At 42.6% G+C, this 26,051-nt stretch overlaps 1 protein-coding gene across 1 annotated transcript in view; it reads right to left on the reverse strand.

Annotated features, from left to right (window-relative positions):
* Positions 1-722: 722 nt before the first annotated feature.
* Positions 723-26,051, reverse strand: part of LOC124795447 (glutamyl-tRNA(Gln) amidotransferase subunit B, mitochondrial) — a 127,812-nt gene continuing 102,483 nt past the window's right edge. The window contains exons 8-10 of the mRNA XM_047259469.1: positions 17,511-17,647; positions 17,227-17,350; positions 723-1,465 (exon numbers count right to left, since the gene is read on the reverse strand). Coding sequence (XP_047115425.1) covers positions 1,244-1,465; positions 17,227-17,350; positions 17,511-17,647 — 483 coding nt within the window. The 3' untranslated portion in view covers positions 723-1,243. The remainder of the gene's footprint in view (positions 1,466-17,226; positions 17,351-17,510; positions 17,648-26,051) is intronic.

Below are 26,051 nucleotides of genomic sequence, written 5' to 3' on the forward strand. Positions count from 1 at the left end.
TCTTCCTACACGCCACATGTAAACAGAATGGGAAGAATCTGTAATGATTGGTACAGCAGGAAGTACCCTCTGCCATGCACTTTATGATCGTTTGCATAGAATGGATGCAGATGTAGAAATCTAAGGCCTTGATTTTGTGACCACAATGTAAAAGGAAGGCTAAGAAAACAGTGGCATTATCTTTAGTATAGTTCAAGGAAGCAATCTGAAAGTGTGATTCATGATTGTACAGAATTATTACTTTCAGTTTTTCCTTTGTTGGCTGCTCATGTTTCACACAATGGCTTAACACAGACATGAACAGTTCACTTACCATCAATCCACTTGGACTGGCTCCTACATCTCTTCCAGGTGGGGTACTTTGAGGCAAGTTGTGTCATAAAGAAAAATAAGTGGTACTACTTTTCTTGCAGCTGCTACAATATCTGTTTTAGTTACAAAAACACCTCACAAAGGGTCATTATCTAAGCTATTTGTTTCTTCTCTAAGATAAGACAGACATTCAGTAATCAATTTGTACAGATACATACATTTATTTTTATTAATGAGGAATGTTGAGAAAATATGACACAGTGATAATTGTCATCAGATTTTTAATTGAAATCTTTAGAAAAAATAAAATTACAGATAAGTTTACAGCATTCACTGCATACTGTACAAATCTGAAAGTAAACACACACATACACATACATAAATATTATTTAATCCTAATCCTCATAAACTGAAACATTCCCTTTCAGATAACATGGAAACCCACCAGTACTTAAAGACATATATTTTTATAAAGACATAAAAACAAAAACAAAATAGGAAAAAACATAGCACACTAACACTAGAATGATATTTTGTCGTTAACGCTGTACTGAGGTGGCAGTCTGAGTGTAATCATGATATGATTTTTTTAACATATGTTTTATTACTTTTATAAAATGTAAATTTTTTAACGATATTGTTAGGTTTCCATATTAACAGAAAGACAATATTTCTGTTTATTTCAATAGATCTGCGGATGGTTGCTACTCAACTGAAATTGGTAATCACCAAGTTGTAATTACGTTTTACTGTGATCAAGACTATTAAAATTTATTTGAAATAACACAGATTGCTGTGTCTCCATCACCCAACGATGTCAGTTCTTACAAACATACACCTAACTGGAAGTAAAAAAACACTCTCTCTCTCTCTCTCTCTCTCTCTCTCTCTCTCTCTCTCTTTCTGTCTCTCTCTCTCTGTTGAAGAAATCCTACTCCTTGTCTAGCATTGTCTTAAGCTGTTGTTCTACTAGGGACATTTTAACTCTTTCATTTGTTGACCTTGCAGCTTCTCCTAATAAAGCTTTCAGTACTTTCTTCTTTCCATTTTTGTACTGTTTTACTAACTTAGGATTTTTTAATAACACATCTCTGCAAATCTTGTTGATTTCATCTGGATGTATTATCTGACTCCAATGATTTAAGTTGACAATCTGAAAGAAAAAATACTGTTTTCAAAAAAATACCCTAAAGAGCTGAGAACACACCAGTATATACATATATTTCATATTAATAAACCATGAGATACAGGAAAATTTAAAACTAAACTGAGTACAAAGTTTAGTTTTTCCCCTTTGTCAAGGTAGTAAACACTGCCTTGTCAAATTCTCAGAGATAAAGACAGGCTAACAATGTACAACTACTGCTGATACAACCACATAAAAATAACTATGAGTAGTCTTATATGCCACGTCCTTATACACAAATATTCCGCACGTCCAGGGCCTCGCTGCGATGGAGCATTTCCTTTCACGCCGATCACCTGCCACCCTACCTAAAACCTCTTTCCTCATTACCTTAGCCAGCTTCATCCTGACCCACAACTTCTTCACTTTTGAAGGCCAGACATACCAACAATTAAAGGGAACAGCCATGGGTACCAGGATGGCTCCCTCGTACGCCAACCTATTCATGGGTCGCTTAGAGGAAGCCTTCTTGGTTACCCAAGTCTGCCAACCCAAAGTTTGGTACAGATTTATTGATGACATCTTCATGATCTGGACTCACAGTGAAGAAGAACTCCAGAATTTCCTCTCCAACCTCAACTCCTTTGGTTCTATCAGATTCACCTGGTCCTACTCCAAATCCCATGCCACTTTCCTTGACGTTGACCTCCACCTGTCCAATGGCCAACTTCACACGTCCGTCCACATCAAACCCACCAACAAGCAACAGTACCTCCATTATGACAGCTGCCACCCATTCCACATCAAACGGTCCCTTCCCTACAGCCTAGGTCTTCGTGGCAAACGAATCTGCTCCAGTCCGGAATCCCTGAATCATTACACCAACAACCTGAAAACAGCTTTCGCATCCCGCAACTACCCTCCCGACCTGGTACAGAAGCAAATAACCAGAGCCACTTCCTCGTCCCCTCAAACCCAGAATCCCCCACAGAAGAACCACAAAAGTGCCCCACTTGTGACAGGATACTTTCCGGGACTGGACCAGACTCTGAATGTGGCTCTCCAGCAGGGATACGACTTCCTCAAATCCTGCCCTGAAATGAGATCCATCCTTCATGAAATCCTCCCCACTCCGCCAAGAGTGTCTTTCCGCCGTCCACCTAACCTTCGTAACCTGTTAGTTCATCCCTATGAAATCCCCAAACCACCTTCCCTACCCTCTGGCTCCTATCCTTGTAACCGCCCCCGATGCAAAACCTGTCCCATGCACCCTCCCACCACCACCTACTCCAGTCCTGTAACCCGGAAGGTGTACACGATCAAAGGTAGAGCCACGTGTGAAAGCACCCACGTGATTTACCAACTGACCTGCCTACACTGTGATGCATTCTATGTGGGAATGACCAGCAACAAACTGTCCATTCGCATGAATGGACACAGGCAGACAGTGTTTGTTGGTAATGAGGATCACCCTGTGGCTAAACATGCCTTGGTGCACAGCCAGCACATCTTGGCACAGTGTTACACCGTCCGGGTTATCTGGATACTTCCCACCAACACCAACCCATCCGAACTCCGGAGATGGGAACTTGCCCTTCAGTATATCCTCTCTTCTCGTCATCCGCCAGGCCTCAATCTTCGCTAATTTCAAGTTTCCGCCACTCATACCTCACCTGTCTTTCAACAACTTCTTTGCCTCTACACTTCTGCCTCGACTGACATCTCTGCCCAAACTCTTTGTCTTTAAATATGTCTGCTTGTGTCTGTATGTGTGGATGGATATGTGCGTGTGTGCGAGTGTATACCTGTCCTTTTTTCCCCCTAAGGTAAGTCTTTCCGCTCCCGGGATTGGAATGACTCCTTACCCTCTCCCTTAAAACCCACTTCCTTTCGTCTTCCCCCCTCCTTCCCTCTTTCCTGATGAGGCAACAGTTTGTTGCGAAAGCTTGAATTTTGTGTGTATGTTTGTGTTTGTTTGTGTGTCTATCGACCTGCCAGCGCTTTCGTTCAGTAAGTCACCTCATCTTTGTTTTTATATATAGTCTTATATTTTGGAACAACAGGTTCTTTAACAGCAGAGGAAAGAGGAAATGGTTGAAGACGGGACAAGTTAGGCCAAGATGAATTCAATTTGTGTCACAAAGAGAAGCAAAGATGTTTTCTTCAGGTTACCTGCCCTTGAAGGTTATGTAATGTGAAAAAGTTATGTCCTTCTTAAACATCTATTTACAGAATAAAATGTTCTCTCTTTTGGGAGCCTCATATTACATATCTCTCTTTACACAAATGATATTGGATTGAATTCTCCAATACCATACGTGAAATGCACATCCCCATTAACCTGCAACTGAGAATGCTGTCTAACAGGTCTGCATTTTGTTCTTTAAGGGATGAAGCTACTCATAAAATTTAATAGTGTAAAGTACACTCTTCATTCTGTTGACAACACCAGTGCCCAGTTCCTCAATTTCCAAAATATAAACTGTTGTTGTGACACGATAGTGCGCATATTTTAGCAGAATGATGTCAGTAGGTACAGGTACTATCTACAACAGTGGACCCTTTTGAGGCACAAATGATTGCTATAGGAATGAGTTCAATTTGGACAAGATCATACAGCCATTAACAGTAAAGGTAGGCTGTGAAAGGAACAGATGATAGTTGGCCAGACAGGTAGATAAATGACCACTGATGTACTAGTGAAAACCACTCTGTTCAGAGCTGCTATTCTAGAATCAATTTGTTATGATCACATGAGCTGACAGCAAGAACAGCCAACTTCAAGGGAAGTCTTACAGAAGGCATTTCAATCAAATCTCATAGAAGTTCACAGCAATGCTTGTTGAAGATAGAACATTAGAGAGGTTATAAAGGGATGGCATTATGGCACATCTGAAACAAAGTAAAAACTAAAGTCATCAGAATTGTTGTATAACTCATCACTACCCCCACCAGGTTGTCCACCGCTCCGTCATAGAGGTATGTCAATGTCCCCATATCAAGGCAAGGCCAAGAGTGATGAGAACTTCGGTGGCTGTCTCCAGAAGTCAACAGTGCTGATTACATCATTTTGCCACATCTAATCACATGCAACAATGACATCACCCTGCTTACAGATTCAATGCGTGGAGCAACCATCATTGCCTGCAGCATCAGCCAAGAGTACAGATTTACTGAAGTGATCAATTCTGTTTTATACCTCATGGCTCAGTTCACCAGCAATCCAGCAGAGCTCATCATCAGTGGAGCCAAGTGTTCAGGATTCCTCAACAACCAGCAGTTTATCATTGGAAGCCAGGAGCCTGTCTTCACCAGTTCTCAGTCAGAGGGCATCAACTACATAGACCAGAGCTCACATTAGCAAAAGTCAGAAGAGCGCTGCCACTGGGCCAGAACTTATCGCCCACAAGTACACCACCAGCAGAAATAGGGATCACTAAAACCTGGGCAGTGACACAGTAACTGGTCTCTGGATGGTTGTCTATTTCTGGAAGTGGCTGTTCATCTATGGATTTTAGTTCTGCAGCCTGGACAGATTCACAGGTGTTTTATCTGAATTGGATGTATGTTATGTGAGTGTAGCAATAAAAAAATGTTCATGTACTTGTTCTAATTATTTATGAGTAGTGGTTTTGCAGAATGCATACACCCAGAACATAGTTACAACCACTCCAACCACCTAAAAATGCTTGAGCTAAGTCAGAGATTAAAGCAGAAGGATCTATGTTCTCATGCATATGAAAGTGATGATGCATGACCAGATGGGCTGTGGAGAGCCACCTGTGGATTGATGAGCACAGGGAACTGAGGGTCAATAACTCATCAGATTGTAAAGTGAAATCTACAAACATCAGTATCAGCTAACATACAGACTACACTATACAGTCTGAGAGAACTGTTGCTATCGCTACCAGTTTTGCCAATCTTTTTATGAACACTGATGTTTCTGTGAGCAAGCCTGTGACACTGTAATTACATGTGTTGCTCGTAAGCTGAAACTTTGACACAGACTTGAAATATTGCAGACATAATGATTTCATGACTAAAACTTCACATTTAAGTAACTTCACACATATGCAGTGATAATAGTTGCATTACTACCTCATCTTGTTTTTCTTATTTTTCCTTTTAAAATAATTTAAATGTACTCTGCGTCACTGCATCCAGTGCAATTTGATGCCCAGCAAATAATGAATAAGAAGAAAAATTGACACCTAAATATTATATACCAAAATACTGAACTGTTTGTCTTGGCTTTGTGCCATGTTTTTCTGAGCTCACACGATTTGTAAAATCACAGCCTTTCGTGGTGAACATGGACATCATACAGCTTTGCTATACATGTCCATGATATAAAATGAATACTCAATCCAGCACCTGCATCAGTAGAGTGATCCTTCAATACAGTTGACAGCAAATTTTGTCCCAAACATGCAATTAGTTTTCTTTATGGAAAGGAAACATTACCAACTTAAGACTTGAAATTGCAGTGACAAACAAACCCTTAACTAAATCTATAAGATAGTATCAAACCCACAACAAAGAAATGGTTCTTCCTTATTTGGCAGCTGATGGAAAAGCACAACTACCACTCCTTCTTCAGTTTATTGTTGGGACTAGATCAGCAGGCACTTTAAATATTTTAGGTAATAATCTTCACGTCTGGATGTTCTCTTGTTTATCACTTACCACTGCTTTTTTATTAGCAGTACTCAAAACAACTTCTCAAAGAAAAGTGGCAAATAGAGAAATGCCATGAATATCGTGTGTCAGTATGCTCCGATTCCATAAGTGTTCTGCAGGCACTCTAGTAGCTGTACTGAGCAGAAAAATCACTCCAAAGCATCTGGGACATTTTCTTCCTTTTGCAGCCACTGGGCTATGTGATGCCATTCTGCTGGATGCCAGGCCACTAGGGACTGATAGAAAATGATACGGCAGATAGAGCAGCCAAAGAGGCATGGGTGATATGTATATCTCACTATGCGAACACCTCTACAAACTATGAAATCATTGCTGAGGAGACATTGTGTATCAAGACACAAAGCAATTTAAGGGATTTGCTGCAAGTGGGCATTTATTTAAATCAATGGGGAAAGCTGAATTTGTGCTGGACCGAGATTTGAACCCTGGTCTCCTGCTTGCTAGGCAGATGCGCTGACCACTGTGCCATCTACACACAATGATCATCACAACTGCATGGATTACTCTAACATGACTACCATCAGACCAAAATTCTCAACTTATCCACACACTACTAATGTATTATCCTCATTACTCACAGTATTTAGCCAATTCCCCTGAGAGTTTGAGCCTGCTGTGCATCCGCACTCAAGGGATCATCAGCTGTCCTCGCCTTACTTTTTATATATATATATATATATATATATATATATATATATATATATATATATATAAAAAAATGATATGAATATAATAGAGGGAAACATTCCACGTGGGAAAAATATATCTAAAAAGAAAGATGATGAAACTTACCAAACAAAAGCGCTGGCAGGTCGATAGACACACAAACAAACACAAACATACACACAAAATTCTAGCTTTCGCAACCAATGGTTGCCTCGTCAGGAAAGAGGGAAGGAGAAGGAAAGACAAAAGGATATGGGTTTTAAGGGAGAGGGTAAGGAGTCATTCCAATCCCGGGAGCGGAAAGACTTACCTTAGGGGGAAAAAAGGACAGGTATACACTCACACACACACACATATCCATCCACACATACACAGACACATACACAGACACAAGCTTGTGTCTGTGTATGTGTGGATGGATATGTGTGTGTGTGCGAGTGTATACCTGTCCTTTTTTCCCCCTAAGGTAAGTCCTTCCGCTCCCGGGATTGGAATGACTCCTTACCCTCTCCCTTAAAACCCATATCCTTTTGTCTTTCCTTCTCCTTCCCTCTTTCCTGACGAGGCAACCATTGGTTGCGAAAGCTAGAATTTTGTGTGTATGTTTGTGTTTGTTTGTGTGTCTATCGACCTGCCAGCGCTTTTGTTTGGTAAGTTTCATCATCATATATATATATGTGGTGTGTCAATCGAGGATGCCAACAATACATCAATATACCAGAAATATTAGTATTCATACATCTGTGTCTACACCCATTTTCTGCAAACTATTGTGAAGTGCACGGCTTACTGTAATTGCCATTATACCTGTGGCAACGATAGTTCATGTCGGCCATGAAACTTAATATCTGTGACCTCTAAGTGCTCTGTCGAGCCTCCATCTTCACTTTACTTTAGTCAGTTCTTTGCCATACTTCATTCTGTACGGACGCAGTGTCAAGTGTAAATATATACAAGCTATGACATATATGGGAATTAAGTTTTCTATATCCCGATTACTGATCCCATTCCCATAGTGGTGACCTGGCAGTTCGTTCGTGTTTCGCGTCTTCTGCACCGGTGTTTATGCAACAGGTTATATGCACTACGCAATGACAACAATGCCTTGTTTGAAGATGTGGAAGCACAACTCCACTCATCGAGTTTCGTCGTTTCTTCGCCAATGACTTATTCATTATTTATGCACAGTGATTCACATTCTCAACCAACGCCGTGTGCTAACCTCATTAGTTTTCAATGGTAATCAACTATGCTGATAGAGCGTACAATGGACTCAGGCTTCGCGTCACCGGATTATGTCCGTCTGCCAGTGAAATGTGAATTGAACAATAGTTTGAATTGTGTCTCTTCAATTCGAGTGTTTCAAGAACAAAGTGATCTCCACTCGAACACTTGTTTAGCCATCCATCAGGGCCATGTGGAACGCCACCATTACTACAAACTGTGACGGATCCATTCCGCGCATGTGGTGTTCCAGCTGTGTCCAATTTACATGCACAATTCAGTCTTTCGCGTAACATGGACCCCTTACCTCGCCTCACTGGCCCACCACATGCTCTACAGGCATGTTATGTATCAGATAGTTTCCATGCAGGTGGCATTCTCAATCCCTCCCACCCCCTCACATTTCCAGTTGCTCAACTGCCTACCGATCCCACGGCACCACCCCTGCCTGCCTCACTGGTCTCCCGCCCTGTTCCGGAAGTGGGTCATTTCCATCCAGCACTCGTCACTCACGATCCAGTTTCCAGGCTCCCCTCATGTGCCATCCATCCGCCTGTTTCCACAGTACCGTTCATGCCAGCCGTGCCCTGTTTTCATGACACACAGTCAACTATGCCAGCTGCCGCTACTACAGATTCGCTTGCCTACCATGCCGGCCTCTGACTTAACCCCAGTTCAGCTGCTACCCCAGGAGACACCGAAGCCACCGTCGTCACCCCTTCCTGGCTGCCCACTAAAGCTACTGCCCTTATATGAGGACAACCCGGCATCGTGGTTCGTGCTCATCAAGCATCTGTTCGAGTTGCATCATGTGTCTGACGACAACTCAAAGTTTCTCTGCCTCGTCACAACCCTCCATGACCACTCGGATTTGATTTGTGACCTGCTCCTTTCGCCGCCGCCTGCACCAAAATACGAGTTTGCAAAGAAGACTATAATGGAATGACTTGCCTGCTCGCCACAAGAGTTAATAATGAAGATTTTCTATGTGGAGCACCTGGGGGAACGCAGCCCCTCCAAAACTCTGGCGCCGCCTTCGATTGCTCATGAACAAGCATACCACGCCTGACGCCATACTATGGGCTGTGTGGTCTGCCAAACTACCTACCGGTCTACAGATCAATCTGTTACCACACTCATTCAAGTCCTTCAGCTCCCACCTATGTATCACTGACCAGTTGTATTTGCTGCTGCAGCAACATCAGCGAGTTCATTCCACACCGTTTGTCAGCACAGCTGCCCCCGCATACTGAGCTTCGGCTGGCAGTGGCAGGGCTCGCCCCGCCATCACCTCGTCTACTTCTCCTGGCAGTGTCGGCTCTCTCTCTCCGCTATCTGAGCACTCCAGGATTGCCCACGCACCTTACATACCGGTCTATTTTCTGGAACATGTCAACGAGGACTAGACGCCCCCGCTGTCACAGTCTCCACCTCCTCCTCACCCTGCTCACCCTTTCTGCTGGTAGCACAAAGTGTTCGGCGAAGATGCCAAGAAGTGCAGGTTATCATGCCAACACCCAAATGCTGACCGCAGGAACTAAGAGATGCCAAGTCCAGTGGGAAACCTAACAGGCGTCCTCTTACATTACGCACCATTCATTCATCCACCCGACCAAGTGGTCGTCTCTATGTGCCTGAAATTGGGTCAGGTCTAGCTTTTCTGGTCGACACTGGTGCTGACGTGTCGATCATACCTACTTCGATGGCTCCATGCGCTTCTTCAGAGACGAAGTCACTTCTACGATCTGTCAATGCATTGACGTTACCTACCTCAGGCTCAATAAAGTTTATGGTGACCCCATCTCCTTCTCTATGTTTTGCGTGGGCGCTCTACATTGCTGACATCGATGAACCGATCCTCAGTATGGATATTTTGTCTCATTATGAACTATCTCCAAATGCCATACAGGGTTCAGTGCTCCACCATCCTACGAACACTCACATACCGTGCACCCGCACCGATGTCCAACGCTCTCTTTCCACTGCAACATACAATATCATATACGAGTACTCTGCCATCGTGGGCAACATTGTGACCTGCATTACCGACCTACTCTCAGAATATGACTCGGCAATGCAACTCTGCCAGGACAATGAGCAGCTGAAACAACGCATTGCATCCGCTTACAGCGAGTTCGTTGTGGCTCATACCTCACTTCTGCAATGCAGTCCTCAGTGCCACCCCCTAAACAAAATTGCTCGGTCAAGTCTAGCTCGAACTGTCACCAGGTTGGTCCACAAACTTTACTTGCGTGTGACATTCCAACCCCCCGTTGCGCTCACCTCATTCAGTGCCGTATGTTTCAAACAGTGCTGCTAATGACAGTCACGCGCATGTTGCGACCACGCCCACCTCTCGGACAGCTACCACACATGTTGATAAACATTCCCCCTCTCTCACTCACCGGCCACATGACCCAGTTGCCATTGTGGCCCCAAGTGCGACACCAGCACTGCTTTCACCCGTGCCGGTTGTCCAGTGCAAGGTTAACCGCGGACAGTTGCCGCCCGTTCCCCTTTGCTCGGCACTGTGCACGCACCCACCCCCTCCACACAAGTGTATGCCACGCTCCTGGAAGAGACATGTGACTTTCGTGCTACCTTTCCCCACTCGTGCTAACGGCTATTGCCCCTTACTCGTCCGAAGACTCGGCACTGGGACTCTTATGTGCAGTTCTCAGTTTCTTCCGTCACTGATGGAACAACACACAAGATAGTTACCACTGCCGGCCCTCCTATTAGGCATAAGGTTCTATGCCTCAACCCTATCAAGTTGCGTGCGGCCTGGAAGCAGATTAATGAACTTTTGGCGGCAGGTGTTCTGCAACCTTGAGACAGCAACTGGTCTTCACCAATCCACCTCATCCCCAAACACGATGGATCTTTTCAAATGTGTGGCAATTACAGATGCTTAAATGCTTGTACTGTCATGGACAATTACTCAGTGCCGAACATCAATGACTTCACTCATATGTTATTGGGCGCCACAATTTTCAGTGTTATTGACAGTAAATATGCCTACTACCAGATTCCCGTGACGCTGGAAGACAATCTTAAGACAGCTATTGTCACACCGCTTGGTTTAGTCCAATACCACTTCATGCTGTTCGGCCTAAAGTATGCGGCGCAAACATGGCAACGTTTCATTGACTCTATCTTGTGACAGTTCGAGTTTTGCTTTGCTTATCTGGATAACATTCTCGTTTTCAGCAGATCAGCAGAGGAAGATGAAAATCATCTGTCTACAGTCCTCCAGACCTTGAACTCCAATGGTGTCGAGGTCAGCAAAGGCAAGTTTCAGTTGCGCCAGGTGTCAGTCTCCTTCCTAGGTTACACTGTCTCCGCTGACAGAATACAGCCTCCCAAATCTCATGTGCAGGCTATCATGTCTCTGCCGCCCCCGGCTACTTACAAAGAGCTACGCCGTTTCCATGGCACCATCAATTCCTGTCGTCGACATCCGCCTTCCACCGCTGCTGTTCAGGCACCCCTGGCGGACACGCTATCAGGCAAACAAACTTCCGGTATCAAACCCGTATCTTGGACTGCTCCAATGCTAGAGGCCTTCAAGGCTCTTAAGACTTCTCTAGCTCATGCTGTGACACACGCCAACCCCGAACCCTCGGCCGAGTTATTCATCACTATGGACACCAGCGACATCACGGTGGGGGCAGTGTTGCAACAATGCAAGGGTGACACAGTTTCTCCCCTCCATTTCTTCTCTAAGAAACTATCTATGGCACAGAGAAAATATTCTGCATTCGATAGAGAGCTCCTTGCTGTTTACAAGGTTATCAAACATTTCCGCCCTGATGTCGAGGGACGTTCGTTTTTCGTCCTCACCAATCACAAACCACTGGCAGAAGCGTTCTGCAACCCACCCCCTCGATGTTACCGCCACTTTGACCTTGTTTCTCAATTCACAACAGACGTCCATTACATCACAGGTGCAGATAATGTCGCTGTGGATTTCTCCTCGCAAATCAATGCTGTTTCCCACATCGTTGATCTTTCCGATCTGGCCTCCCTGCAAGCTTCTGATGAAGATTCTCAGGCTCTCCTACAAGACCCATAAACGTCACTTGTTTGCACAAAGGCTAAATTTCCTGGCATTTCCGACGAGGTGTGGTGTGATTCTTCGACCAGCACCCTATGCCCTTTGCTCCCACCCGGGGTGTGCTGACAGGTTTTTGACGCCCTGCATAACCTAGCCCACCCGGGTGTTCGAGCCACCACAGGTCTTGTGTCAGAACATTTTGTTTGGAAGAATATCAAACAGGACTGTCAAACCTGGGCACACAGCTGGGTCCCTTGCCAGTGCAACAAGATCAGCCGCCACACCTCCCCACCTCTAGACAAGTTTGATATTTCAGCAGGACGAATACGTCACATACATATTGATCTGATCGGGCCTATTCCTCCTTTGGAGGGCCATAGATATATCTTATCAACTATCAACTGTCTGTCTCGCTGGGTCGAGGCTGTCCCTCTCCCTAACATTACTGCCAAGACAGTAGCCAAGGCTTTCATTGGCTTGTAGATCGCTCGTTTCGGGTGCCCGACCACTACCATCACCGATCAGGGTCGACAGTCGAATCCTCCCTTTTCACCATCCCCTGCAATATCTGTGGTATTAAAAAAATACATACTATCGCCTATCACCCACAAAGCAATGGGTTGGTGGAAAGATGACACTGCACCCTCAAGACGGCCCTTCCATGCCTCCCCCGTGGGTGCTACTTGGTCTACGCTCGACCTATAAACCTGACCTACAGGGGACTATATCCGAAATTGTTTTTGGTGAGAATCCGGTCCTACCAGGGGGAACTTATTCTTCCTCTGGTTAGCAAGGATCTTCCCCCCCTCACCATATTTCATTTGTTGGATGTGACGCATTTTCAACAAATGCGTTTGCACCCGCCCATCAGTCACTCACCACGCGAGACTTATGTTCCCACCACACTCTCCGACTGCTCCCACGTCATGCTGCGTGATAATGCGGTTAGGCAGCCTCTTCAACCTCCTCATCTTGGCCCCTACAAGGTCCTGTGGCATGGGAACATGACTTTTGATATCATAATTAAAGACCGCACACAGACAGTTTCTCTGCATCGCCTGAAACCGGCTTTCATTTACCCTGATGGTCTCAGATCGCCACAGTTGGACTCTGTAGACGATCCATCCTTGATCGAGAGTGATCCATCCTTGATCAAGAATGAAGATGTGCTCTCATCAACCTCACCGCACACCTCTCCCACCAAAGATTGTTCACCACCATTCGCTGGTTTCCCGACCTCGCCCCGTTTCACCCTGCGCAGGATTTGCACCCTCACCCACAACATCAGACACACACACACACACCTACTATCAGTTTGTTCTGCAGCGTGCCGCCGCACCGAGTGAATGACATTTCTATAGTGATTTTTGATGACCGAGTGCTCATTCTTTTGACAAATACCGAGGTCCCGTCATCGGACGGCCCCTTACATGTCAACATTGCACACAACCTCACACTCCCGCACAATTGTGACCGAGCATCTCTACGTGCTTTCATTTTTACGGATGACTTGATCCACTTAAGGGCCACACACGCCTCCACCACACCGTCGACTGCCTCGCCCGCTTACTCCCGGGCTGGCCGCCGTCACATCCAGCCACGGTGGCTGACTGACTACAAAGTGGACCTGCCTCTAGCCGCTCCGCCTGCACAACCCACCTCGTTCGAAATGGAAGTACCTGTGGTGTGCCTGCCTACGCACACGATTTCCACCAACGTCGACGCCCACACGCCCTCACCATTGGACATCTGTAGTACTCCTTCTTTTACATCATCATACTTTTCTTCAATCTCTTCATCATCTGTAGAGCTAGCTGGCATATAAATTTGTACCACTGTCATAGTCATGGGCTTCATGTATATCTTGGCTACAATAATGCATTCACTATGCTTACCAGTGCTCCTATTTTTTTATTCATTATTAAACCTACTCCTGCATTACCCATATTTGATATTGTATATATAACCCTGTATTCAGCTGACCAGAAGTCTTGTTCCTCCTGTCACTGAATGTCACTAATTCCCACTATATCTAACTTTAATCTATTCATTTCCCTTTTTAAATTTTCTAACCTACCTACCCGATTACAGGATCTGACATTCCACACTCCGATCTGTAGAACGCCAGTTTTGTTTCTCCTGATAATGATGTTGTCCTGAATAGTCCCCACCTGGAGATCAGAATGGGGACTATTTTACCTTTGGAATATTTTACCCAAGAGGACGCTATCATCATTTAACCATACAGTAAAGCTGCTTGCCCTCGGGAAAAATTATGGCTGTAGTTTCCCCTTGCTTTCAGCCATTCGCAGTGCCAGCACACCAAGGCCATTGGCTTCTGTCATATTAAGGTGGAGCTCACTAACTGCAGCATCATCTGTAGAACCGACTGTGGTCCTTTGGTGCAGAGGTGAGTGGAGGGTCTGAATTAGAGGCCCAGGGGGTTCTGTGATGTGTAGGCTGCAAATCCCTTGACTTGGCCATTGGGTGGTGGGTTACTGGGTTCCACTTAATAGGTCAGGAGTCCACCGCATACAGGAAGCACCTACACAGGTAGTGGGGCTTGTGTGGAAGGGACTGGGCAGTTTTTTGGGCTAGAGGGTCTCGGGAAACCACAAAAGGGTGTCCATCTAAAAGGGGAAAGGTAGTTGTAGCAACAATCAGTATTGTGATTGTAAATTGTTGTAGCTGTGTTGGGAAAGAACCAGAGCTCCAAGCCCTAACAGAAAGTACTGAAGCTCAAATAGTTACAGGTATGGAAATCCGATTAAAGCCTGAAATAAGTTCAGCTGAAATTTTTTCAAATGACCTAACAATGTTCAGAAAGGATAGATTAAATACAGTTGGTAGTGGAGTATTTATTGCTCTCAGAAGCAGTTTACCTTGCAGTGAAATTGAAGCAGATAATTCCTGCGAAATAGTATGGGTAGAGGTTTTACTTGACAAAGGGACTAAACTATTAATTGGATCATTTTAGTGACCCCCCAGTTTTGCAGAAGATCAAAGTATAGCGTGTGCTTCAATTCTGGTCTTAAATAAAACACACCAGTGGCAAGACGCAATCAATACCTTCATTGTGCACTAACAACAGTGAAGTCGCTGATGACTGTGCCACTAAAGCAGAGTTATTAAACACAGTTTTCTGAAACTCTTTCACAAGAACAACTGCCAAGATCAGAAACATAGAAGTAGATATCCTCAGTGCAGCAATGCAGCCTAAATCACTTAATAAAGGCAAGGCCTCTGATCCAGATTGTGTACCAGTCAGGTTCCTTTCAGAGTACGCTGATACAGTAGCTCTATGTTTAGCAATTGTATAAAATTGCTCGCTCATAGAAATATTTGTACCTAAAGACTGGAAAAATTGCTTATGTCACACCAATACCCAAAACGGGAAATAGGAGTAATTCACTGACTTACAGGCCCACATCACTGATGTCAATTTGCAGTAGGGTTTTGGAACATATACTGTGTTCGAACATTATGAATTACCTTGAAGAAAATGATTTATTGACACATAGTCAGCATGGATTCAGAAAATATCATTCTTGTGAAACATAACTAGCTCTTTATACTCATGAAGTAATGAGTGCTATTGATGGAGGATGTCAAATTGATTCCATATTTTTAGATTTCCAGAAGGCTTTTAACACCATTCCTCACAAGCGTCTTCTAACCAAACTGCATGCCTATGCAATATCGCCTCAGTTGTGTGACTGGATTCATGATTTCCTGTCAGAAAGGTCACAGTTTGTAGTAATAGATGAAAAGTCATCGATTAAAACAGAAGTAATAACCGGTGCTCCCCAAAGAAGTGTTATAGGCACTCTTCTTTTGTAATGGATTCCCAAAAAGATGTTGCTGTGGGCAAAATTAATGTTTTGTCATACTTCATTGAATGTCCATTCTAGACACAATGTTTTTTGGAGGTATGTGAATGATACTTTCATAGTGTGGCACCAAGGAGAAGACAAGTTAATGGAGTTTTTACAATCTCTTAACTCCATTCATGAGACAATGTCTTAACTCCATTCGTGAGAACATTCAGTTTATCATGGAATTAGAGAAAGATGGTTGTCTCCCATTCCTGGATGTTTTGATTAGATGGAAGACTGATGGCTCTCTGGGACATTCTGTTTACCATAAGCCCACTCACACTGATTTGTACTTGCACTCTTCAAGTTACCATCACCCATCCCAAACCATGAGTGTGCTTAAAACCCTTGTACATAGGGGCCATACAGTGTCGGATGCAGATAGTTCACCTAACAAGCTTGCACATTTCCGGACGCTGTTCACAGACAATGGATACTCAACCTGGTAAATTATCAGGGCATTCTCAGCTAAAACCAAGAACCGGGATGTGGACAAAGAGGAGAATGCACCAGCAAAGTCCCTAGCTTTTCTTCCCTTCGTTGGAAATATTTCCTTCATAATAACAAGAACCCTTAGTAATTTTCAGGTGAAAGTGCTTTCCCACCCACTATCTAAGATTTCGGACCTGTTGGGATCAGTGAAGGATAATTTGTTATTGTGGACAGCAGGAATTTAGAAAATACCTTATCAGTTTGGTATGGCCTACATAGGACAAACAACAAGCACAGTTGAAGAACGTAGCACTTGCCTTCTGCAACCCAGCACGTATGCAATTGACATTCAATGGAATATGGCAAATCTTTAATTTTGGCCACTGCAATGTCTTTTTGGGATTACATTATAAAAGAATCCACTGAAATATGCATTGCAGAAAATCTAATAAACCATGACAGTGGCTACCAGCTGGATAATGCATGGAATCCTGGCAATGCCAAAGATAGCTGATCCTTGCAGTTCCACCAGCAAGGGCGCTGCCGCTGGGCAGTGTCGTCTTTCTGTCACCATGAAACTGACACATGTGTGCCAATACTATCAGTGTGCTGTATAAGGTGGAGTGGAGAATATCTTCACCAGTCTTCAATGGCTCACCTGAAGATGACTGGCAGGTGTCCAATTGAAACGTCATGGGGTAATGTCCAATTGAAACGTCATGGGGTAAAGTTTACAATGACAGCTGCAATCCTGAAAACCTTTCAAACAAATTTTTATTGGTTGCTAAGATGTATGATGAATGAGTGAAATGTATTAGCAATATCTTTACCTCACTTGGACTGTTTGCTGGACCACTAAGAAGTTCTTCCAGAACTTTCTTTGTCACTTGTAAGTTAATAACATCATTCTGAAGCATATCTATTAGTTCTCCTAGGAAACCTGCTGGTACTTGGCTGTAAACAAAAGACATGGTTCTCTATGACATGAACAAAACATTATTAACAAAACTAGTAGATTAAACCTATTTACAAAATGTGGCTGCTCTATGTGACTTCTTTGTAAATAAAAGAGCTTACAGTTAAAAGTTCAGTAAAGTATAAAAAATTTCCTCACCAATTATCCAGATCCACATTCTTTCTGTTTAAAGCAGTAAGAAAATCCATTATAAGAATCTTTGCAACTCTCTGTGGGTTTCTGCTAGGATTTTGTTTCATGATGTCTTCAAAATATTGCAATAATTTGCCTTCTCTCTGTAAATTAAACATTTACTTTGCATTATTAATAATCAATACTGAGGCCATTCTGAGAAAACAACAAAATCCTGTCGTAAAAAGCAAAAACATGCAAATACAGCATCACAAAATGGACATATGAGGGGTAGTCATGATGCTTTAATCGTCACCTGAAAAATATTGAGCTGCAACCATGGAACTTGGTGATGTTGAGTCTTTCCCTACATATTCACCCTTCAATGCAAAATTTTTTTACCTGTGATGGATGACTTGGACTGGATGTAGACGTCTGCATTTTAGCTGTTCAGGTAATGGTCCACCTTGAAAATCGAGCTGTCATCCTAAAACTGCTTGCAATGCAATGGTTTCTTTATCTTAGAAAAGAGGAAGAAATCACAGAAAACATGTCATGAGAACACAGGGGTGAGGGGCCAATTTCTATATCCTAAAGGAGCAGCATTTGTTACTGTGTCCTTTGCCGGCATATTCATGGAGCAGAAACACCCCCAGAAATGATTCATCGGGAAATTTCGAAAGTGTGCTCCCCTGACAGTTTGCTCTATACAAGCATATCCTGTTAGCACTACATGATGGCATTCCTCAAACATACTCAGCATCACTCTACCCGATGATGGTTGGTAAGCACCTTTCCCAGCAATGGTTCCATTGCTCTTTTCTTTTTTCTTTCTTTCTTTCTTTCTTTTTGCCTTTGGTCACAATTATACACCCAACGACAGGTCAAGGGTGATTAGGCAGCTAAAGAAGTCACCTGATTTGGCTCCGACACAATTTTCCACTGCTGTCTCTGTTCAGTGGGTTTTATGAATGGATATGAGCAGAAACAGAACCCAGTGACCAGCAATGATTATCTAAATGTCACGCAAGATGTTGAAAGCTGATCCATGGCTGATTTTCACTTTTTTCACTATTGTCTCAAGTGTGGTATGTTGGTCTTTGAGGACCAGGACCTCCATTCCTCTCCAGTTGTCAGTTTTTCACAAAGACATCTGTATGATTACTCTCCAGTTCACAAGTAAGTGCCTGGAAAGGGTTCACTGAACCACCTTCAAACTATCTCTCTTCTATCATTTCACTCTCAAACAGCACAATGGAAAACTGAACACTTAAATCTCCCTGTGCAAGCTCTGATTTCTCTTGTTTTATTGCTATGGTCATTTCTCCCTTTGCAGGCTAGCATCAAAAATATTTTTTTTTTTTTTTTTTGCATTCAGAGGAGAAAGTTTGTGACAGAAATGTTGTCAAAAGATCTGACTGCAATAAGAGACACCTTTCTTCTAATGACTGCAATCCCAATTTGTGTATCATACTAATGATATTCTACCCCCTATTTTGCAAAAAAATACAAAATGAGCTACCCTTGTTGAACTTTTTTGGATCCCTTACCATTGGTCAAAGCCATCTTCAGAAAAGAAAACACACGCACTCCAGAAGAGGACAGACACCCAGTCTCTTTAGCAGACCTGTTGCATCTTCTAAGTGTTCTGCCAATAAAACACAGTGTTTGGTTCACCTTCCCCATAACATTATTTACATACTCATTCCAATTTAAGTTGTTCATAATTGTAATCTCTAAGTGTTTAATTGAATAAACAATCTGAAGATTTCCAACAATGGAGAATCCTGGCTGGAATATCAACAATATTATGCAAAGGCTAGCTGATTACTCACTGTAAAGATGACACGTTGAGCTGCAGACAGGCACAATGGAAAGACTGTTACACATTTAGGTTTTGGCTAAAGCCTTCTTCAGAAAACACCCCTCCCCCTCCCACACACACACACACACACTCTGGAGTGGGGCAGAGAAGAGGGAGGGATAGCAGGGCATAGGAGGGGGCAAAGATGAGCACTGTCAGGCAGAACGTGCAGAGTCTAGTTGCCCCCGTCACCTCATTGCCCCACAATCTCCTGAAGCTGCATCTGACTATCTTGTCATGCTGGCATCTAGCCCTGCATGCTCTGTCAAACAGTGCTCTTCTCTATCCACAATCATACCCTGCTGTCCCTCCCCCTTCTCTGCCCCACTCCAGATTGCTGCTTTTGTTTGATGTGACTGCTGTACTACAGTTGGAGCTGCCAGAGATAGCAGTCAGGTGTGCATGAGGTGTGCCTGCTTGTGTGAATGTGTTGTCACATTTAGCGAGCGGTCTAGATGCTCAAAGACATTGGAGACTGGAGAAAGTCTTTCCAGTCAGCTAACATGGAGATGGCTGTCTGGAAGGTTGAAAGAGTTATGGAACTTGGTCTGGAAATAAGCAAAGACAAGACATGAATAACTATAAAATTTAATTGTTTATCTGGATAATGACTTGAAGAAAAGTACACTACTCCTGACTGCAAAATTCCTTGGAGGGAGGTATGTGGCTAAGTATGAGCATGAGCAGAGCCAGAGAGAATACTACAAGTCCTGGCCCCAGGCGTGACCTACACTGACATCCCTCCTAGACCACTGTCTGTACTAAACTGTCTTGTGGGTGACACTGCACCTGCCTTTTATCTGTGCAGCAGGCTGCATCACCCCTTCCACACTGGTGCTTTCAGCCACTGCCCTTTGGGGTCTAGTATATGACTATATATGGTCCCCAACAACACCCTGCTGCAACTCACGGTTTCTCCATGTGAGCTCACGTGATGCCTCGTCAGTCGATGTAACATTGCTGACCACTGCCCAAGCCACTGCCTTCCTGGGGTATCACCTTTGTACTCTGAGTACTTTCTAGAAAAACTTATTCTTTCTGACTTCTGTTAGTTGCATTTTCTAAGTAAGCAACACTTCTCCTTCCTAGGGAAAAATTTCATTAATGGGAAAACATACACATTTGCTTTGCAATAGTGTTCAAATGAGACACGTAATTGCTTTACAACTGACCATGACAGAAATACGTATAAATCAATCTTTCGCTGTAAGAGAAACATTTGCATTTTTACATTCCACCCTCAATATCATTGTTACATATTCTAAAACCTGGACTAAAGATACATTTTATTTTACAATACAAGACATTTTGTATTATCTTACCAATTCTCTTTTCTGGTAGGATGAGTATCTATATTACTTTACAATCAACTTTACAATGAACTACACTTGATACATTGATGTACACTTCATAACATAAAAACAATTTTAGACTTGAAAGAGAAAACACTTTACACTAGTTTTCCACACTTTTTACCACTATTACCATTCTTCAGCATTTGTCCATTTTTGTCTTAATACTTTGATAAATACCACTTCTAACTCTACTTCTAACATGTCTAGCAGCTACTAGAGATCTGTGAAAAATTGTCTCTTCACTGTCTCTGGAAGTGCTTCTCGTAGGGCAGTACCTGATTATATCTCTCTCTGAGCACTGCACTGATTTAAGATAGTGTTTTTAACACATTAACTGTTATGTCCTAGCCAGTAATGCCACCCGAGCCCGCTGCCAAAAGGTTGGCAGCATCAAAGTCCGGACGCCGTCCGCATAAGCAGCGCCAGCGAGACAGCAAATCGCCGCAAGTCTGCGCGCGCCACCGCTGGCTTCTGGCTTCTTAAGCACTGGAGTCGCGAGCGCTAGGACAGTTCTGTATTCGCCGCTCAGTTGTATACTCGCCACCGAATTGTGTACTTGCTAGTCAGTTGTGTGTTCATCGTGGCAGAGTTGTTGTTTGTCGTCAGCCGACGCTGACCTAGCCGCTCCGACTCGAACTAGACAGATTTCTGTAGACACTGAGTTCACTACTGTGTTTCTGTATCTTCGTAATAAAGATAAGTACCGACTTTTATTTAATCAGAGTGTTTGGGTTTTCATCTTTCTGTTCACTGTTCCAGCAGACCGGTCGGCCCGCTATTAAAAGTGTGGCGGTGACTTCGTAAGCCATTTCTACAGCCAAGTGTTTGTCACTACGAACACCGCCACAAAATTAACACATTTTTCTACAACAATCATTACCAATTGTTTTGCACACAAATTTAAAACAGTATCAGAAACATTTACAATACTTGTAAAGACAACATAACATCACTATAGCTACTACTCAAGAGCCCTTAAAACTCTAGAAAGAGAAATAACGAAAAGTTGCTGAAGGCTCATGGTATTCAACCTCACTTTGTGCCTCAGCCAACTTATGTCCTGCTGCAGTTATGTCATCTAACTGCCTAATTGCAAATTGTATTCAGAGCTCCAGCCTATGTTCACTTATATTCTTCCTCTCATTATTCACTATGCAGCTAACTACTTCCATGCAAAAGTTGGGCACAGTATCACTACTGGGAACATTTGTTCATTTTAAATGTTCAGACTGTATCACAATCTGAGTTGTATACCCATGACATTTACTTAAAATTTTTATCTTACCTTTGCCTCGGAGCATGATATCTGTGGGACTTCTGTGATGACAGATGATGGTAAAGCCTTTGTCTACTGAGGGAAAAACAGCCATTCACTATTACTTACTGGTGCCCACAGACTTTCATTTAACACAGTCAGATTCTGCACATAATTCTTCAGAACTTCTCACACTGTTTGCAGCATCTTAACCTCAAACTTCTCATGATCACAAGTGAACAAAAGTATAAATCTCTGCTTTCGTATTCTAAGCCTCTGATCTACTGTCTTACACTCTAACTGCTCGTTATTTAACTCTGCATATTGACGTTTCACATCATTATTTATCAGTACCTCTTTCCCTGGGGCAACATACATAAATAAATGCCTCATTCTGTCCCCTTCTGATGGTAATGGTAGCATTTTGTAGAGGTTATACACATCATTCTCTATTAGTGAGACATTTAACACGTAACTTGTAACCATTTGTCAGTACTGTTCTCAAATTCTAGCATGTGTCGGCTTAATTGCTTCATTCCATGCATGGTAATTTCTTCATTTTTTTCTATGGAGCTTACCATTTGATTAAAACTAGTCAAGGGTGCTTCAACTATTGTCACTTGCTCTGTAGTAAGTTGGAGCAGTTGCTTCTGTTCCTTAGAAGAGGAATACCTAGCTTTGTCTTAAAGTACATGGCATCATTTCCATCTAGTGTTCCTAACAATATCTTACTGACCTCACCCACAAAGTTTAAGATTCCTAATTTCTTTATTCGTAATTAATGCCTTGCCAACTGTCCTTTTAGCCCCTGTGCCTTTTCAGTTTTTCCTGCTTTAAAGTGATACATATGTTCTGCACTTCTGTGCACTGCTGCACTTGTAGTACTTGATTCCAACTAGAAAAACTCCTTCAGCATGCAGGCATGAACTGTGAGGCATTTATTTCATTTCAGACAGATTACAACATTAGGCCCCTCGTTTTTACCACCATGTATGGACCTCACCATTGTGTATCTAACTTACATGATCCGCCAACCGAGCAAGGTGGCGCAATGGTTAGCACACTGAACTCGCATTTGGGAGGATGACGGTTCAATCCCATGTCCAGCCATCCTGATTTAAGTTTTCTGTGATTTCCCTAAATCGCTTCAAGCAAATGCCAGGATGGTTCCTTTTAAAGGGCACAGCTGACTTCCTTCCCTAATCTGATGAGACTGGTGACCTCACAGTTTGGTCTCCTCCCCTAAATCAACCCAACCCATGATCCACCTCGTTGTACACTCCCATCAAACAACAGAACCTTATCTCCACAGTAAAATTCCTTTGGATTCTGAGCCCTATCACAGTATTCCTTATTTTTTATCTTACATGTGCATTCTGTGTTCTTGTGCATTGTTGCATTTCTTGCATGCCCTCCTGTAGCTCTGCCACATAATCATCACAGTTATACCTCACTCCAGCCAGATCTTTATGTAGCGCAGTATGACCCTGCTTTTACGTTCCCAGAATTAACATTTTCCTGCCGTTTATGGCATTTTTTATCATTACCATCAAATTTCCTATGTCCACATTGTTAATTTGTGCCTCCTTTTGCATCAACATATTTATAATTTTCCCACGATTTACGCATTACAAAAAAGTGTTTGTGGAGAAAAAAATGATGCTGGCATGATGTTGGCCATCCAGTAGTGTTTATAAACACTATGTGGTTAAGTTTCTTTACACCAGAGCATTATACTCAGTGGATTTGAACCGGTAAACGTGTAACAGTTGCAACAATTCGTGCCGTATCTCCCGCCGCCACCAAACCCTACTTGGTATTGCGGTTGATGGAAGTAACTAGGTTCATTTGAATAAATATATTATGAGCAATCACAACAGTCATTTCCAAATTGTCTCTACTGCACAAATGCATTTTCGTAATTGTTGTGATCATAGTGTCACCTTTGTCGAATCATATTTAGCAATTTTCAGCATCTGGCCACTTGTAGCACTAGTTGACACCGTCATTCACTTATGCATTGCTCTAATGTTTTTACTTTTTAGTATAAACACAGTCCGGGTTATGCAAGTTTTTCATTCTGAGCAAAATGTATTTTGAGAATTTATTCCCTTTGTCAAGTGTAGTATTTACGTATGTATTTTTTTGCGATGTTACAAAAACAATGTAAGTGATAATTTGTGAGTGTGTGGTTTTCTACATAGCTGAGGAGGCACAGAACCTGATAACCTCAAAAAAGAAGACTACAGGAGAGACGCAAAACAACAACAACAACAACAACAAAAATGTGTGTGAAATCTTATGGGACTTAACTGCTAAGGTGTGAAACAACACATGTAAATTCAACACAAAATATGTATCTACTTATTTGCCCTTGACAACGAGAAAAAATTCTCGAAATGTGCCGTGCTAAGTGTAAAAAAATATGTAACTAGTGCAATATTTAAATAACAGATGACAGCTGCAGGCTTTGAAAAACATCGATTATGATGTATGAGACTGAGTTAAATGTTCCTACTTCCCGGACAGTCATCAGTTCCAGTAACATCAGCAGTTTCTTTTTGATAATAAACCTTTATTAGATAATAAACAAGTCCCTGACAAGTCTTTTGATGCCTGTTATGTACATACATCACACACAAAGTGCGAAAATGCAAGGGGGTATCCTATACACAACTTTTACAGATTAAAACATTATTTCCCACATTTTACATTTTCCTGCATTTTACACCATTTTTTGAGGCCCCTTGATAAGTGTAGAAGTGGGGTTTCACTGTATTCCTGGAATCTTGCATGTTCTTCCAAACAACAATTCATGTGATATATAACCTGTTGCCCTATTTGGTGTTGTATTATACAAAAAAACTGCAAATGGAATCCAACTGTCCCATTTTGTCTGCGCTCTATTTACATAGTGTCGCAACATCTCCGTTAATGTTTTATGCAACCTATCTAATGCTCCATTAGCTTGAGGATAGTAGCTTGTTGCCTGTATCTTCTCGATACATGGCAGTTTACATACTATTTTCTTAGTCTCATTCATGAAATAATTTCCCTTATCACTTAACAACACTTACAGTATTCCATACCTCAGTATAATGTCCTCAACTAGCACGTTCACTACCGTACTGGCATCTTTCCTTTCAATGGGTCCTGCTACCATTAACTTCATCAGTGCTTCCTGTAATGTAGGATATACTTGTTCCCTTATCTGTCTGGTTTAATGGACCTACTACATCAAAGTCACACCTTTCGAAAACATGCTCAGGTTTCTTTGTGATGTATAGAGGCATCTTTATGTGTTTCCAAGTGAGCTTATTCTTTTGACAACTTTCACGTTACTGGATATATTCTTCCATATCTTTCTTCACACTGTTCCGTACTCAGTACTTCTTTATTCGTCCATAGGTTCTTTCTATTCCTTGGTGTCATCCAGTGGGAGAAACATGGAACTGTTTTCATACTGCAGTTTTTTAAGTCACAATTATTTCTTCTGTCTTTCCTGACTCAGCTGTCTCTTGCTTCCGAATATACTTTTCTATGATGCAGTTTTCACTTTCCTGAATAATATATTTTACTGTTCTAGGATCAGCTGTTTTCGTGTTGCGTGTCCTTGCCACTTGCTCATGTGCGCAAACAGCCCCACTGTTGTTGCCTGCCTTGGGTCCCCAACCCATGCCACGGCTTTTGTTTCCACTGTTTCTTGACATAGGCTACTGTCACCTTCCCATCACACACCAGCTGCCCCAACCTCTCTCTCTCATGAGAGGGTGTTGGCGACTTGATTTTGTTTGTCACTCTTGTACAGGATCTGATAGTCATATCCTCCAGCTTTTACCTAAATTTCATCTATCCTGATAACTGATTGGGTATACAACCTACCCAAATTAGGCACTTACGGTCTATGCAGATCAGGAACTTTCTCCCAAATAAACACAGTCTAAAATATTTCACTGCCCAACAAATAGACAACATCTTCCTCTCAATCATACAGTACCCTCTTTCTGCCTTGTTCAGCATCCTTAACATGTATGTGACAGGTAAGTTGCTTCCTATTTTTCCATGACTTAAAACTGTTCAAATACTTCACTGGC

Source organism: Schistocerca piceifrons, chromosome 4 (assembly GCF_021461385.2).
Source record: "Schistocerca piceifrons isolate TAMUIC-IGC-003096 chromosome 4, iqSchPice1.1, whole genome shotgun sequence".
Classification (NCBI taxonomy): domain Eukaryota; kingdom Metazoa; phylum Arthropoda; class Insecta; order Orthoptera; family Acrididae; genus Schistocerca; species Schistocerca piceifrons.